Consider the following 18,709-nt stretch of genomic DNA (forward strand, 5'->3'; position numbering starts at 1 on the left):
TTGCGCAAACCATTCAAAATATGCTTTTTGCGATTTTTTTTTTTTACCAAACATATGTAGCATAAAACAAATTGGCCGAAAATGTTAAAAAATTTTGATTTTTACATTTTTTTTGGGGAATTTCATATAAAAAAATGTGAAAAATATTTGCAAAATTGACGCTCTTTTTTTGTTTATAGCGCATGATCAAAAAAATCGCACAGGTGATCAAACACCACCAAAAGAAAGCTCTGTTTGTGGGAAAAAAAGGACGTCAAATTCGTCTAGGTACAGCGTCGCACGACCGCGCAATTGTCCGTTAATGTCACGCAGTGCCAAATCGCAAAATACCCCCTGGTCAGGAAGGGGGTAAAATCTTTCGGGGCTTAAGTGGTTAAAGGGGTGGTGTAAAAAAAAAAAAGAAAGTTAAAATTAATAAGAAAAAATTAATGAAAAGCACCCCCCCCCCAGCGTCTCTCTAAGCTTGTGTGCAGAAGTGAAGGCATATGCAAGTCACGCCCACATATGTAAACGGTGTTCAAACCACACATGTGAGGTATCACCACGATCGTTAGAGTGAGAGCAATAATTCTAGCCCTAGACTTCCTCTGTAGCTCTAAACTTGTAACCTGTAGAAATTTTTAAAGCATCACCTATGAAAATTTTAAGTAACAATGTTTGTCTCCATTCCACAAGCATGCTCAATTTTGAAGCATGACATGTTAGGTATCAATTTACTCAGGCGTAACATTCTCTTTCACATTATAGAAAAAAAGTGGGCTAACTTTACTGTTTTCTTATTTTTTTAATTAAAAGAAAAGTGTATTTTTTTTCCAAAAAATTGCATTTGTAAGACCGCTGCGCAAATACGGTGTGACATAAAGTATTGCAACAATCTCCATTTTATTCTCTACTAAAAAATTTATATATATAATGTTTGGGGGTTCTAAATAATTTTCTAGCAAAAATACAGATTTTAACTTGTAAACAACAAATGTCAGAAATAGGCCTGGTCCTTAAGTGGTTAAAGAGCAATGGGCTCAGAGGTCAAAAAGTAGTTGCATGACCACAGGGGTGATTATTTATATGTGTTCCCTAATAATTGTCTTTAGCCTATCCCCAGATCACACTCTTATGTAGTCATTCACCAAAACAACAAAACTCATTGTCACATACTGTACAAGATGCTACACTACATTAGGCTTCCTGGGCCTAGCATCATAGATGTGCGCAGCCTATTACATTAGGGTGTGCACCCCAAAGCTCAAACGCACATGCCTTTCTCTGCAGTCTTAGCTGCACTGGACAGTAAATTAATAGGAAGTACACATATTTTATTATGCTTTAGTTATGAATTAACACAGCAAATGAGTGTGTTCACTGTGTTCATTTCGAAAAGGAATGTGCCAGTAAATTACATATTGACTAACCCTTTCTCCCACTCTCCATCCTGAAACTCTCCCACAGCAGCCGAGGGTAGAGGATAGGAGGGAAATCCAGCAGCACTGCAGGGGGGGGGGGCAACACAGGGGGAAGCCTGGTCCGTAGTGAGAATCAGCACCGCACAGAGTGATTAGGGTGTTCCCAGGCACATCTGGCACACCTCCTGCACACGCCTATGCCTAGCATGAATGTTCCTGATTGTAAGCTCTATATCAGTTCGATCCCCATGTCTGGTATATAGTACACATCCCCTTGTGGTAGGAAACTAGAGGAAACCCACACAAGCACAGGCTGAACCAAGGACCCCAGTAGGGCAAGATGGAAATAATAACCCCCAAAGCCACCATGCTGCCCCTTTCTTTTCTTTTTCTGAGGGCCCCCAAACAACCACCGGGCCCCAGGGACTAGCCCATGTTACATTGTGGGTGATCCAGTACTGTTAAGTTACTTTGTGATGCTAGGCCTTTGTTTGATTTCTACCAAGGAAACTACCAGCATGTTTGCGTAGGTTTCCTCACACAACACAAAATGATGCGAGTAGTGTAATTGGCCTCCGAATAAATCGGCGTACTCATTGCATGCATTTGTTTAAAAAGTGATAGAGACATTCAATTAAGCATCAGTGGTCTTAATAAAGAGAAAATATGCCTTGATGTCTTAAGTGGTTTTCATGCAGTTGCATTTTACATGCTCTCTGTGTAAATTATATCAGCTTTCCTGATCGTTCCTGATCAGGAAAGCTTTCTTGATCATAGTAGAATTATTCTTGTGTTATTGTCAACTCAATGCTTTATTTACAGGGTCCTCTAAAATGTTTCTTGGAAGCTCTAGGAAAACTGCAGAAGAAGTTCTACAATAAAGGAATGAGACTTAACTGTCCCATACGCACATATTTAGTTACTGCTCGTAGTGCAGCCAGCTCTGGGGCTCGAGCACTAAAGACCTTACGTACCTGGGGCCTGGAAACTGATGAGGCCCTCTTCTTGGCTGGAGCCCCAAAGGGACCTCTGTTGGAGAAAATCCGTCCGCACATATTCTTCGATGATCAAATGTTCCACGTGGAAGGAGCTCAGGAGATGGGAACAATAGCAGCACATGTCCCCTACGGTGTGGCACAGAAGAGGCATAAACACACAAAAAATGCAACATCCTCTGCCAAGTGAGACTGATACAGTATATCACGTAATCTATCTTATTACATTTTCTACCTGGATTATCATTATTTATATCTTTATTTAATATTGTGCACATGGAAATTTTTGGGAATAATGATAAATATTATTTTCACTGGTATTTATAATACTGTACAATAAAACATAAACTATAAAGAAAGGGCCAGTAGGGCATTAGCTAAATGCTAACAAAGGCATCATCTCTCCATCTTCCATGGCTGTCTGCTTCAAGTTATTTTATGAATGTAATAGGTGAAAATTTAAAATGTTGTCACTAACAGTGTCGCTTTTCAAAGCTGACTAGAGAAGCCTTATGGTTATTCACTGTTTTGTTACGTTACGTTCCCTTATCTGTTCTCTTTCTGCTAAAAGAATATGGGGCTGTAACTTTTGTTTGTGTGTTAATGTTTAGTCATTTACTGTATCTTGAGATGGTATGTTTTCTTTAGCTATTTGACTCTTGGTTTGCACTCCGACCCTTACTTGTTGCCCTTACCATCATTAAAACATTGGTAATTGGCCAATACAGTACCAAGGATATTGCATTCACTACATTTTTTTTGCCTCTCCTTATAAAATAAATTGTCAACTGCTACGAAAAGCTTGGCCCTTGCTCAAAACGTTAAAGTCCCTCTCCGAGGTGTTGCTAAAGGGTAAAAACAATAAATTGAAATACTTATCTTATTCTTTGCTCCAGCAGGCTTCCTCTTCTGCTTGTGACTGGTCCCTTTCACTTAGCTGGCTGACTGCAGCTTAATGATGTCATCACATACAATGTTGGACCAGCAGACCTACATTGTATGCGAAGGCCCACTGCATCCTGAGAGCATTGAACAGCAAAAGAGAATGCCAGCTTCTGGGCACTGAGTAATGAGGTAAGTATTTGTGCTTATTCCTTCATCCCCTAGCCAAATGAGCATTTAACCCTCGCAATGCTGGGGTTTAAAGTGCTGGAGTTTGAAGCAAACCTGTGCTTTGCTTTGCCCATGCAGAGCAAAGCAACATATTTGATTTAATCTTCCTCCCCAAAACTGCAAATGTCCCATTTCTCTAATCCACTGCTACTCTGGTCAGCTGCCTGGATAAAGAAAATTTACAATACTTCTGAGAATGGAAGAGCATGAGACTCACTCCATGTGAGAGTTCTGGGCCATAACCAAGCACCATCACCTTGAGCAACTAGTAAGAAGAAAGGGATATTTTTGGTAGGCAATAAATACAAATAAACATAAGATTTGCAATAAAAAAAATATATTTCATTTCATTCTATGTTTTCTTCTTATACGATGTAAAACAGCGCATATGTGCGTGTCTAAAATAAGTAGGTTCAATAAATGCATGATCCAACCTGAATATATATGAGAGAATTTGAACATATAGATGTCAAAAATGTTGTTCACATAAAGATATAACATGGTTTTTGCACATGTTGATATTCATCCAATGTGTTTCTTAGATCAAAGTGTACTGTCTGAGCTGGATGAATATCAGGAAGCGCAAAAACCCATGTGATATCTATATAAAAAAAATATTCATGGACATCTAAATGTCTATTACAAATCTTATGTTTATGTGTACACATTTCATGTATAAGTATCCCTTTTTTCCTTTCTTTGAGTCACTTTTGTATACCAGGATATGGGAAGTGACTTGCTTCTTGCAACCTCCCTTCTTCTTTGCTCATGTATCATCTGGAGCAGGGTTTCTCAACCAGGGTTCCGTGGAACCCTAGGATTCCTCCTAAGGTTTCTAGGGGTTCCTTGAGCAATGGGCAATTTATGCCTCTCAGATAAGTTCCCAATGACATCATTGCTCCTTTTAGCTATCTGTAAGGGGGTAATTCTTCCAAATGATGACAAGAGTAAGGAGCATTCTTCCCACTGACTGTCACACTAATGGGTCATGAGTTGTAGATTGTGAATTTTTAGCAGGGGTTCCCCCGAGACCAGAAATTTATTTCAAGGGTTCCTCTGTGTTGAAAAGGTTCAGAAAGGCTGATCTAGAGGCTTACATGGGGTGGCTTGGAGCAGAGGCAAGCAGGTGCAGGCTTGGATTAAAGTGAATCTTTTGCTTTGCACTGCATTAAATGACACCTGTCCCTCTTTCTTTAAAAATAAAAATAAAAACAGTGAACAAACAGTAGGTGATTTAGCCCCCATTCACACTGGGGCGACGCTACTTCGCACCGCGACCTCCGAGGTCGCGGTGCGAGCAGCGCGCCGCGACCTCGGAGCGGCCGCCACGGACTTCGTAACATTGAAGTCTATGGCGGTCGCCTCCTGGTTGCCCCAAAGAAGCTCCGGACCCTTTTTCTGAGTCGGAGCGACTTGTGTCGCTCCTATCAGAACGGGTCCGCAGCTTCCCTATGGGAGGCGACCTGCGGCGACCTGTGAGGCGACCAGGTCGCCTCACAGGTCGCCCCAGTGTGAACGGGGGCTAAAACAAGGCAGCCTAAAGTGCCAGCACATATTTGCCTTCATCTTACGAAATATTTTAGGTGCTGTCAAACCCAGGATTCTTGTTTTGAAATGATGAATGCTTCATCCATTGCCTGCAATTAATGACTAGAAGTCTCCTTTTCTAAGTTTACTGACATCCTGCCAATCCTGTAGATAAAGTGAAATTTAATCAACGATCTGTAGGTACCTTGCCTTTAACACTTATAGGCTAAAACTTCTAAACTATAATCTATCAGCTATAATCTATATATATTAATTGCCATAAAGCTATTAATTTTAGCAATCAGAGCCAAATGAAAATAGCAATTTTACTCTTGGTTAGATTTCAGACAGTTAAGAACTATTTGCTGGTAGGGATGGGGCTCAGGCTTGTTCAGATCATAGCTGCCACAAAGCCCTCACTGCACACCACCAATCATAGCTGCACATACACACGCTACCTATGAACACACCTGAGCCCATCAATATTTGCTGGTGTCTGGCTTAAGAGCCGATTCACACTATGGCGATCGGGCGACCTGTGAAGTCGCGTGCAGCGCGACTTCGGCGCGACTTGCACGCACTTCATAAAATGAATGTCTATGCAAGTCGTTCCAGGTCGCCCTGAAGTAGTACAGGAACCCTTTTCTAAGTCGGAGTGACTTGTGTCGCTCCTATTAGAACCGTTCCTGTATTACACAACGGACCGCAACGGACCGCAACTTGTCAGGCTGACAAGTCGCCTGACAAGTCGTACTAGTGTGAACCGGCATTTAATCTTTATCTGCAGTCCAAATAAGGCAGACTTGCCTGCAACAATGATGCAGTGTATGTGGATACCTAGTAAATTGTAGAACTCAAAAATGTCACTTTTAAAACATGTACTGGGTAAGCATTGTACAATTAACAAATTGGTAAGGAGGTAACAGCATAAAGAGTGTCAATCAGTGCACTGTGATTTTTCTGTATGTCTTGGTCTTTGCTAAATGTTTGTTTTAACTTTTGTGCCTTTATGTGACCTGGATTGTACAACCTAACTCATAGTCTTCCTGTGAATGTAATCTATAGAATGTACTGAAGCATCATGATATACATATTTTTGAATAAATAAAACTTTGAGCTGCAGTGTGAATTAATTTAAATGTTGGTGGTCTTGACTTGAATAAACTGTGTTAAGGTGGGTCAAACACAGAGGTCAATATCTTTTTTCTAAAGGACTTTTTATTAAAAAGATTTTTTTCCCCATAAACAACAATGTAGTGAACATCACATTTTTTTTTTTGTATAGAAAGACACACCAACCTATGTGGAAATAGTAGCTATAGATTGATTGGGTATACCTCTGAAAATGGTCAACACGGGTTGAGCATATTGTCCTCTGCTGTTTTAATACCAGCATATATCCCTGTCAAATGGTGAGGGTAAAAAAAGTTGCCCAATGTAATTCCGTGAGAGCCATACGCTATATTTCATGGGTCGGGAACCTTTATTTAATATTCATATTCATTAGCCGCAGCTATACAGTGAGTAGATGGAGCCGTGTGAAAGTGCCTGGAGTCCAGTCGGGAAGAGAGCAGAGCAGGCAGGTATGCAATGAGGCCGGAGTGATGAAGCGCCTGCAGGCCTGCGAGTGATAGAGGTGAGTATAGGCCCTGAGAAAATGGTGGCCGGCCGCTAAAGGCCTCAGAAGTGGAAGTGAGAGGCAGCTCCCGCGGGTCCCCGGGTGTCAGAGGGGAAGGAGATCGTGTCTGTCGGGGCACAGAGAGCAGATGGCAGGTCTCCTCACCGGGCGGTGATTGCCAAGGCCCTCAGATGCACAGCACACAAGCCGGCGGCAGTACCACTTGTAGGCCATGGGGTCCATAGCGAGGCAATCCAGTCACCCAGAGACGAACTGAGGGTAGTGGTGGGTAGCCCACAAAGTGTACCGTCGATAGGTGCAGAAATCTCCTTGGCACCGGGCACAGCTACACGGATGGCACTGGATTGAGTGGTAGACGCAGTGGAGCTCTGGGACTACACGTCCAGCACGGCTCACATCCGGACACGCCCCCCTTTATAAAAGATTTGTCTGCGAGCCAGATGCAGCCATCAAAAGAGCCACGTCTGACATGCGAGCCATAGGTTCCCTACCCCTGCTCTAGACTGAAAAATGTATTGCTGCAAGCTTTGTATTACTGCTTTTCTTATTTTACAATGCCTGGTAGCCTGGGTCTGGCTCCCTCTGTGTGAACCACAGCATAATGCAATTACAGAAATATTTCTGCTTTGACTTGATTACAATACCAAAACCCTGCTGATAGGAATGAGGTTGCCCATTTAAAGTAAACCCGTACTCAGTTTTAAAGTGTTACTAAACCCACAATAGTAAAATCAGTCTGTATATGCAGTAAAGCTTGCTTGTTATACTCCCTGTGGAACCTAAGGAGTTAACCATCTGCATTGTGTAAAAAGGCTGTTTAATCCTGTCTTCTCTGCTCCTACCCTTCTTCCACTGTCCCCTAACCATCTCCTAATAAGACAGAGCCTTTGGAGTCACTCTGCACATGCTCAGTTTGGTGTGTATTGCTAGAGAGTGTTTTTTTTTTTGGAATGGTGCATGTGATCAGCACACAGCCAATCAGCACTGTCCGGACAGAGGGTCAGGGGTCATGCAGCCTAATAGAACAGTCAGAGTAGAATGAAAACTCCTCCTACAAGCTTTAACCAGACACTGATAGAAGTCACAAGACTATATACTGCTGATAAGAAAAGGTATTTAGCAGTTTATATTTACTAAAATAATTATATTGCATGTCTGATGTATTGTGGGAGACCAAATATAGTAAATGCAGGGTCCTGGGTTTGGTAACACTTTAAGCTTTTAAAACTGAAAGCCTGGAGTTAGAGCATACACCATAGGATGCTATGTATTACCCATATTAGTAAATTAAAAGTTTTCTGTGTGGCGTTTCTTATTTAATGTCACTTCAATACTGGCTCCTAACTTTCTCTAACTTCATGGCTAAGATCTACCTACTGTCACCTTCATGTCCAATGAGAGTGCTGCTAAAAGCTACTGAAGAATAGGGATGACCTCAGGTATGTTTGGGCATGAGTTCAAACCTGGCAGATCTATCCCACCTAAAAGCTGTCGATCTCAACATCCAATCATAGGCGACGGATACATTCCTCACCCCGCAGCCATACACAAGAGGTGTGTATAGGTACAGTCGAGGTATGGGGAACACCTCCACCACCTATGATTGGCTGTTGGCATTGACAGCTTCCCAGTGAGATAGCTCAGGCAGTTTCAAACTCGTATCTTACCACCTGAACTCATCCCTACTGAAGAATTTCCAGTGTACATTGGCATGGCAGTTGGCAGGGCTTGGCGCTTCTGACTCATAAAGGTAGGAGCGTGGTAGGAGCATGTGTTGTATCTGCTGTATCTGCTCTTAGGCAGCACTTTAAAAGTGTAAAATAGAATACAGAATCATCTTTTTCCATTCAGACCCAAAGCAACTGTGTTGTAATGGCACCATTTTACTAATATTAGGCCTCTTTTGTGTATTTAATGTAGAATTAATTTATAGAATAGTTAATGAGGTTATCATTTTAAAGCTGAATATCTTTATTTAGCAGTAAGCAGAACACCAGGTTTGGGAGTCAATACTCTGTGGATCCAGATTAAGATTAAGAGACCCCTGAGACATTTATGACCAAGTATATCCCAAAGGTGAAAAAAAAATGCTTCTGACCCCAAAACATGGCAATCAGTTATACCCTGGGTTCCACATATACAACTGAACTGCACACTGCTACAGAGTATGAAGAAGATGATCATTAATGGGCCTAGAACTAATGTGAGGTTAAATATTTTGAGGCTTATATACACTGCTCAAAAAATTAAAGAAACACTTTGAAAACACATCAGATTCCAATGGAGAAAAATATCATTCTGGATATCTATACTGATATGGACTGGGTAATGTGTTCAAAATAAAAGGATGCCACATCGTTTGATGGAAATGAAAACGATCAACCTACAGAGGGCTGAATTTAAAGACACCCTGAAAACCAAAGTGAAAAAGTGATGCAGCAGGCTAGTCCATTTTGCTGGAATTTCATTGCAGCAACTCAAAATGGTACTTAGTAGTTTGTATGGCCCCCACATGCTTGTATGCATGTCTGACAACATCGGGGCATGCTCCTAATGAGACAATGGATGGTGTCCTGGGGTATTTCCTCCCAGATATGGACCGGGGCATCACTGAGCTCCTAAACAGACTGGGGTGCAACCTGGCGGCGTCGTATGGACCGAAACATAATGTCCCAGAGGTGTTCTATTGGATTAGGTCAGGCGAGCATGGGGGCCATTCAATGGTATCAATTCCTTCATCCTCCAGGAACTGGCTGCATACTCTAGGCACATAAGGCTGGGCATTGCATGCACCAGGAGGAACCCAGGACCCACTGCATCAGTGAAGGGTCTGACCATGGGTCCAAGGATGTCATCCCAATACCGAACATCACTCAGGGTGCCATTGTCTAGCCTGTAGTGGTCTGAGAGTCCCTTCATGGCTATGCCTCCCCAGACCATCGCTAACCCACCACCAAACCGGTCATGCTGAATGATGTTACAGGCAGTATACCGTTCTCTATGGCTTCTCCAGACCCTTTCACGTCAGTCACATGTGCTCAGGGTGAACCTGCTCTCATCTGAGAAAACCACAGTGCGCCAGTGGCGGACCAGCCAATTTTTGTGTTCAATGGCAAATGCCAATCAAGCTCCACAGTGTCGGGCAGTGAGCACAGGGCCCACTAGAGGACGTTGGCCCTCAAGCCACCCTCATAAAGTAAGTACTGATTGTTTGGGCAGACACATTTAAACCAGTGTCCTGCTGGAGGTCATATTGTAGGGCTCTGGCAGGGCTTATCCTGTTCCTCCTTTCACAAAGGAGCAGATACTGGTCCTGCTGATGGGTTAAGGACCTAATACAGCCCTGTCCAGCTCTCTTAGAGTAACTGCCCATCCCAGCTCCTGGAATCTCCTTCATGCTCTTGAGACTGTGCTGGGAGACACAGCAAACCTTCTGGCAATGGCACATATTGATGTGCCATATTGGAGGAGTTGGACTGCCTGTGCAACCTCTATAGAATCCAGGTATCGCCTCACGCTACCAGTAGTGACACTGACCCTAGCCAAATGCAAAACTAGTGAAAAACATTGAGAAAAGATGAGTAGAGGAAAAAAAGTCAGTGGCCTCAAACTGTAAAACCATTCCTGTTTTGGAAGTTGTCTCATTCAGTGGCGGCCCGTGCATAGGGGGCGCCAGTGCGCCGCCCCCCCTAAAAAAAAAGAAAAAAAAATATAAAAAAAAAAATGACAAAAAGAACAAATAAAGTTTTGACTCGCAATGGGGGCGGTGCCGGTGCGTGCGTCAGTCACGCACCGTCACCACCCAATCTCCTTCCCGCCGCCCGGACCGGAAGACAGAAGACTGAAGAGGAGGATGTCCATGGTGCTGCTCGTCTCGGTTCCCGGAATCCCGCCATCCCGCCGCCTTCAGAAGGTAAGCCATCTCCTATGCCATCACCTGTGCCATCACCTGTGCCATGCCTATGCCATCACCTGTGCCATGCCATCACCTGTGCCATGCCTATGCCATCACCTGTGCCATGCCTATGCCATCAACTGTGCCATCACCTGTGCCATGCCTATGCCATCACCTGTGCCATGCCTATGCCATCACCTGTGCCATCACCTGTGCCATGCCTATGCCATCACCTGTGCCATGCCTATGCCATCACCTGTGCCATCACCTGTGCCATGCCTATGCCATCACCTGTGCCAAGCCTATGCCATCACCTGTGCCATCACCTGTGCCATGCCTATGCCATCACCTGTGCCATCACCTGTGCCATGCCTATGCCATCACCTGTGCCATGCCTATACCATCACATGTGCCATGCCTATACCATCCCCTGTGCCATGCCTGTACCATGACCTCAAAGTCATGCAATTTTTTTACCGTTTTTTTTGCCGCGAAGCAATACCTATTACATTTTTCTTTTTGCGCCCCCCCAAAAATTTTGAGCACCAGCCGCCACTGGTCTCATTGTTGCCCATCCAATGCACCTGTTGTTAATTTTATTAACACCAAAGCATCTGAAACTGAATTACAACTGCCTCTGCTACTTAACTAACCAGATAAATATCCCAGGAGTTTAATTGACCTGATTTTTTGAGCAGTTTATATATGTATATATATATATATATATATATATATATATATATATATATATATATATATATATATATATATATATATATATATTACTGTGCAAAAGGCAGGTGTGAAAAAATGCAGTGAATTTAGAAATAGAAATATTAATAGTTTTTTTAATCAATTAATAAAATGTAAGAAAAATGTACAGAAGAAAAAATCATAACCAATATTTGGTGTGTCTATACATTGACATATTTGCACAGTTTTTGAAGAACCCCTCAGGTAGGTTGTTTTAAACATATTGGAGAACAAACCACAGATCTTGTTTGCATGTAGGCTGCCTCAAATCCTTCTGTCTCTTCATGTAATCCCAGACAGACTCGGTGATGTTGAGATTAGGGCTCTGTGGGGGCCAAGCCATCACTTCCAGGACTCCTCGTTCTTCTTTACACTGAAGATAGTTCAGGTATTATATACAAGTCAGGGCTCAAACTTTCAATTCCTGAGCTACTAGCCAAGCCTTAAGGGTTACTCGCCACCAATTGCCCCACCCAACTCCTACCCTACCCGCCCCTAATTCCGCCCCTAAACAAGCCCTCATAAATTATCTCATAAAATGACACTGTTAAATGTTTTTGCATTAATGCAAAAGTTACAAAAATAAATATTAATAACAATGTTTTCAATGCCCATCAGTGCAGGCTCATCAGTGCCCATCAATGCAGCCTATCAGTAACCATCAGTGCAGCATCATCAATAAAGCTTATCAGTGCGGCCTCAACAGTGCCCATCAGTGAAACCTCAACAGTGCCCATGAGTGCGGCCTGATCAGTGCCCATCAATGCAGCCTTCCCCTGTGCCCATCAATGCAGCCTCCCCAATGCCCATCAATGCAGCATCACCAGTGCCCATTAATGCTGCCTCCCCTGTGCCCATCAATGCTGCCTCCCCTGTGCCCATCAATGCAGTCTCACCCATGCCCATCACTGCAGCCTTGCCCATGCCCATCAATGCAGCCTCACCGTGCCCATTAATGCAGCCTCACCGTGCCCATCAATGCAGCCTCACCCGTGCATGTCAATGCAACCTCACCCATGCAGGTCAATGCAACCTCGCCCATGCACATCAATGCAACCTCACCCGTGCAGGTCAATGCAACCTCGCCCATGCACATCAATGCAACCTCACCCGTACCCCTCAGTGCAGTTTCACCCATGCCCGTCAATGCAGCTTCACCTGAGCCTGTCAATGCAGCTTTACCTGTGCCCGTCAATGCAGCTTTACCTGTGCCCGTCAATGCAGCTTTACCTGTGCCCATCAATGCAGCTTTACCTGAGCCTGTTAACGCAGCTTCACCTGTGCCCATCAATGCAGCTTTATCTGTGCCCATCAATGCAGCTTTACCTGAGCCTGTTAACGCAGCTTTACCGCCCATCAATGCAGCTTTATCTGTGCCCGACAATGCAGCTTCACCTGTGCCCATGAATGCAGCTTTACCTGTGCCTGTCAATGCACTGACCAGTGCAGGGGAAGAGAGTTCCCATTCTACACTATAGAATGTAGGTGAAAGGTGCACTGTGTGAGAGCGCGAGGCCCTGTCACTTTGGAAATGAATAAAGAAATAATCCAGAGTTCCCACTAATGCAGTGGACAGGGCTACGGTGTGTTTATTGTGAGTGGAGAAAAATGTTCTTCTCCAGGTTTTGTAATCCCAGATCGGGGCCTGGAGCTTGAAGGCTTCAAAGTGCTTTTGGTGGGACGAAGCTTTCAATCCTGTGTCTGGATCTTGCTGGAGACCTGCGGGCCTGTGTGAGTGCACAGGTGTGCAGATTAGTTATAATCCATGCCTAATCATAGCTAAAGGCTCCCATTTGGAGACCGAGCATTGTCAGGAGAGAGCTGTGTGATCCAGCCAGGAGGAATGTGTGTTCCTGCCAAGAGACTGCATCCCCTGTTGGGGGGATTCCTTGCCCACAGGACTGGGAGAGTCATGACAGCTGCACGAGTCTAAGTAGACTGAGAAAGTTAAGGCAACTAGCGAGTCCAGGGGACTGAAGGGAGTCCATAAGTCTCACTCAGGCAAATAAGAAAGCTTGGCGTGTCAAGAGAACCTCTGATGAGAGGCCAGAAGTGTGTTCGTACAGTTGAAGGACTGTAACTAATGGCTGAGTGAGCCAGGAAAACTCAGGGAGCCAGGTCTAAGAGACCAGAGACAAGAGTGGTGGTGCTGATGGAAAAAGAGACAGGTGGCTCTACATTTTAATTTTAATTTTGTTGTGTGAAACTGAAATCCCCAGTGTTGGCAACCGACAAGGGTTGAGCTATTCATTTTTAATAACAGTGGGCAAGAAAGCCTTTAATTACAGTTACTGATTCACACGGACTTATTAAAAATGCATCTACCACTGAACATCATCAACATGATCAAGTTATATATAGAAATTGGTGAACAGTCGATAATGTCTAAGTACATCTTTAAGGGTGTTTTGGAAGTTAAAAGGAAAGGGAGGAATATGGGACTTTGATTGAGTATAGCTAGACATATGTATCTGATGGATGGTGTAATAAGCATGTCCTAATGCGGCTCCCAGAATGGGGACCCGTGAAGGACTGACAATGCATAAGTTGAAATAATGTGGCATATATGAATCTATAAACCATAAATAATCTATTCAGTCATAATAGATGCAAATCATGTTAAATACAAAGAATATATATCATGTCCAAAATCATCATAATAAAACATATTTATTGTGGAAATTTTTTTCTTTACAGGTACACAACTTTAAAATATAAGACTTTATATGACCCAAAACAATGGGGACCCATAAAGGGTTAGCACACAATCAAACATTTGACTATTCTAATCTGGCACGATATATTAAGATAATAATACAGATTGTACATGCAGGTCATATACATTGGAAAACATACATGAATGTATATAGATTAGTAACAAAACCATACATATTCATATTGAAGATAAAAACCAGCTTGATATAAGAATGTGAATCTCTTGGAAAACATAATCTTGTAGTTAGACAAAATTTTTCATAAAGTAACCTGAGTGGTTGTAAGTTTGTTATACCAGGTGTGAATGGGATTATGTGAGTGATTTGTCGGCTCAACGCGTTTCGTGGACCTCCGTCCACTCATCAGGAGCATAAAAAAATTTATTTCTGAAAATGAGAATATGGGTTAAGTTTCGGTATCGATGTAGGATATGAGATAGAGAATGTAAGGGGGTAGACGCTACCTTTAACCAGTGTCATCGATCCATAAGCAATCCAGTCCGGTGCAGGCGGACAAGGGCCGCTCCAGGAGAACGCCTGGCCCGGGGCTGAAGCATGGATTGCACCCCGCACACATAGGAGCAACGGGAAGGGGAGGACCCAAGTAGGATTTGTATTGATAAACGAACCAATAAAAAAGGCTCTGAGGAGATTAATCCAAAGGTATTGGTCACAGATCATTAGAACCAGAGGCAGTCTGAAAATATATATATAAAATTGGGATAAAAATCTGACATGAATCAACTAAGGAAAAATATAGTCTCACAGAATTCTATCATTAATACATTGTATAAAGGGTCCAAGAAATTAATCCCAAAGAAGAATCTGCCTGTGAGTGACCGAGCATAGAAAAGAATAAAGGAGGAAAATTTGGAAAAGGGGGGAGTAGACGGTACGTATAGTCGAAGTAGTAACTGACAACAGTGTTATATGAGTGAATCAAGCGAAATGAAATGGGTGATAGATTTTGGATATAAGTGAGAAACAGCCAGGTACATGTACACCAGTGCATGCGATGGAAACCAAAAAGCCAGGAATGGGATATTAGGAGGTAAATCACCAAGTGTGAAAAGGTGTATGAAATAATGGATAGTGATGGAATGGTAATATATAATTGGATGAGAGACCCAGAAAGGTTCAAAAGGAACCATTAATCCAGACAAAATACGAGTGAGAAGGTAATATATGCAGGAGGGAAAGAAGGAAGAAAGATGCCAAGGTGAAAGTGCGTAAAAAGCTTGTGAAAGGTAAATACGTGGAAGGGTGACATAGATATCCAGTAAACATAGATTATGTGGATAGGATGGAAAATCTGTTAGGAAACAAATAGAGGTGAGCGGTAACATGTAGATTGATTTACCAGAAGATAAGGAATCCAGAGAACGTAGGAGAGGTCCAACCATACCAGTGTGTCCACAGTGAGCGGGAGTGAAAACCACGCTAACGCCATGTTGAGCGTCAGTATATATAGGCGGTTCGTGTCCCCACCACATCCGGTCGGTCAGACCGGATGATGGTGGGAACAGACCGCCCACTGACGTCACATGTGATGGAAAGAGTTGCTATAGCAGCGCGACGCCATATGTAGTTAGACAAAAGTTTTCATAAAGTAACCTGAGTGGTTGTAAGTTTGTTATACCAGGTGTGAATGGGATTATGTGAGTGATTTGTCGGCTCGGCGCGTTTCGTGGACCTCCGTCCACTCATCAGGAGCATAAGAAAATTTATTTCTGAAAATGAGAATATGGGTTAAGTTTCGGTATCGATGTAGGATATGAGATAGAGAATGTAAGGGGGTAGACGCTACCTTTAACCAGTGTCATCGATCCATAAGCAATCCAGTCCGGTGCAGGTGGACAAGGGCCGCTCCAGGAGAACGCCTGGCCCGGGGCTGAAGCATGGATTGCACCCCGCACACATAGGAGCAACGGAAAGGGGAGGACCCAAGTAGGAGTTGTATTGATAAACGAACCAATAAAAAAGGCTCTGAGGAGATTAATCCAAAGGTATTGGTCACAGATCATTAGAACCAGAGGCAGTCTGAAAATATATATATAAATTTGGGATAAAAATCTGACATGAATCAACTAAGGAAAAATATAGTCTCACAGAATTCTATCATTAATACATTGTATAAAGGGTCCAAGAAATTAATCCCAAAGAAGAATCTGCCTGTGAGTGACCGAGCATAGAAAAGAATAAAGGAGGAAAATTTGGAAAAGGGGGGAGTAGACGGTACGTATAGTCGAAGTAGTAACTGACAACAGTGTTATATGAGTGAATCAAGCGAAATGAAATGGGTGATAGATTTTGGATATAAGTGAGAAACAGCCAGGTACATGTACACCAGTGCATGCGATGGAAACCAAAAAGCCAGGAATGGGATATTAGGAGGTAAATCACCAAGTGTGAAAAGGTGTATGAAATAATGGATAGTGATGGAATGGTAATATATAATTGGATGAGAGACCCAGAAAGGTTCAAAAGGAACCATTAATCCAGACAAAATACGAGTGAGAAGGTAATATATGCAGGAGGGAAAGAAGGAAGAAAGATGCCAAGGTGAAAGTGCGTAAAAAGCTTGTGAAAGGTAAATACGTGGAAGGGTGACATAGATATCCAGTAAACATAGATTATGTGGATAGGATGGAAAATCTGTTAGGAAATCAAATAGAGGTGAGCGGTAACATGTAGATTGATTTACCAGAAGATAAGGAATCCAGAGAACGTAGGAGAGGTCCAACCATACCAGTGTGTCCACAGTGAGCGGGAGTGAAAACCACGCTAACGCCATGTTGAGCGTCAGTATATATATAGGCGGTTCGTGTCCCCCCCACATCCGGTCGGTCAGACCGGATGATGGTGGGAACAGACCGCCCACTGACGTCACATGTGATGGAAAGAGTTGCTATAGCAGCGCGACGCCATATGTAGTTAGACAAAAGTTTTCATAAAGTAACCTGAGTGGTTGTAAGTTTGTTATACCAGGTGTGAATGGGATTATGTGAGTGATTTGTCGGCTCGACGCGTTTCGTGGACCTCCGTCCACTCATCAGGAGCATAAGAAAATTTATTTCTGAAAATGAGAATATGGGTTAAGTTTCGGTATCGATGTAGGATATGAGATAGAGAATGTAAGGGGGTAGACGCTACCTTTAACCAGTGTCATCGATCCATAAGCAATCCAGTCCGGTGCAGGCGGACAAGGGCCGCTCCAGGAGAACGCCTGGCCCGGGGCTGAAGCATGGATTGCACCCCGCACACATAGGAGCAAAGGGAAGGGGAGGACCCAAGTAGGAGTTGTATTGATAAACGAACCAATAAAAAAGGCTCTGAGGAGATTAATCCAAAGGTATTGGTCACAGATCATTAGAACCAGAGGCAGTCTGAAAATATATATATAAAATTGGGATAAAAATCTGACATGAATCAACTAAGAAAAAATATAGTCTCACAGAATTCTATCATTAATACATTGTATAAAGGGTCCAAGAAATTAATCCCAAAGAAGAATCTGCCTGTGAGTGACCGAGCATAGAAAAGAATAAAGTAGGAAAATTTGGAAAAGGGGGGAGTAGACGGTACGTATAGTCGAAGTAGTAACTGACAACAGTGTTATATGAGTGAATCAAGCGAAATGAAATGGGTGATAGATTTTGGATATAAGTGAGAAACAGCCAGGTACATGTACACCAGTGCATGCGATGGAAACCAAAAAGCCAGGAATGGGATATTAGGAGGTAAATCACCAAGTGTGAAAAGGTGTATGAAATAATGGATAGTGATGGAATGGTAATATATAATTGGATGAGAGACCCAGAAAGGTTCAAAAGGAACCATTAATCCAGACAAAATACGAGTGAGAAGGTAATATATGCAGGAGGGAAAGAAGGAAGAAAGATGCCAAGGTGAAAGTGCGTAAAAAGCTTGTGAAAGGTAAATACGTGGAAGGGTGACATAGGTATCCAGTAAACATAGATTATGTGGATAGGATGGAAAATCTGTTAGGAATCAAATAGAGGTGAGCGGTAACATGTAGATTGATTTACCAGAAGATAAGGAATCCAGAGAACGTAGGAGAGGTCCAACCATACCAGTGTGTCCACAGTGAGCGGGAGTGAAAACCATGCTAACACCATGTTGAGCGTCAGTATATATAGGCAGTTCGTGTCCCCCCCACATCCGGTCGGGCAGACCGGATGATGGTGGGAACAGACCGCCCACTGACGTCACATGTGATGGAAAGAGTTGCTATAGCAGCGCGACGCCGTTGTTTTGGAAGTGTTATGGAGAGAGACTACGGGAGTTTTTTGGGCTGTGGTGGTTTTACAGCTTTTCTTCTTGAGTACTATTTGATTTACACAAGGAAATAGTGTGCGAATGATAAGAAACTTTGTTTGGTCACAGTGTGATAAAGGTAACTTTTTCATAAAGTTAACTTCATGAAGTTAAAATACTTCAGGTTTACAAAGAAAACAACTTGAAAAGTTTGCTTTAACAGTACAGTGGATACAGAAGAGAATACTTACCTCCAGGGCTTTTTTTCTCAGAGAATAGCTGCAGGTACTCCCCCCTTCCAGTCACCCCTGGTCTCTGCCCCCTACTAACCTCTGAGCAATGTCCCTTGGTTCCACCTCCTACCAGCCTCAGTACTGCCCCTTTTAGAGAACATA

At 43.0% G+C, this 18,709-nt stretch overlaps 1 protein-coding gene across 1 annotated transcript in view; it reads left to right on the forward strand.

Moving 5' to 3' along the window:
• The window catches only part of NT5C1A (5'-nucleotidase, cytosolic IA), a 79,690-nt gene extending 75,949 nt beyond the window's left edge, over positions 1–3,741 (forward strand). Inside the window, exon 6 of the mRNA XM_082246779.1 lies at positions 2,223–3,741. Coding sequence (XP_082102905.1) covers positions 2,223–2,585 — 363 coding nt within the window. The 3' untranslated portion in view covers positions 2,586–3,741. The remainder of the gene's footprint in view (positions 1–2,222) is intronic.
• The last annotated feature ends 14,968 nt before the right edge of the window (positions 3,742–18,709 follow it).

Source organism: Pelophylax lessonae (genome assembly GCF_965119305.1).
Source record: "Pelophylax lessonae genome assembly, chromosome: 2".
NCBI lineage: Eukaryota > Metazoa > Chordata > Amphibia > Anura > Ranidae > Pelophylax > Pelophylax lessonae.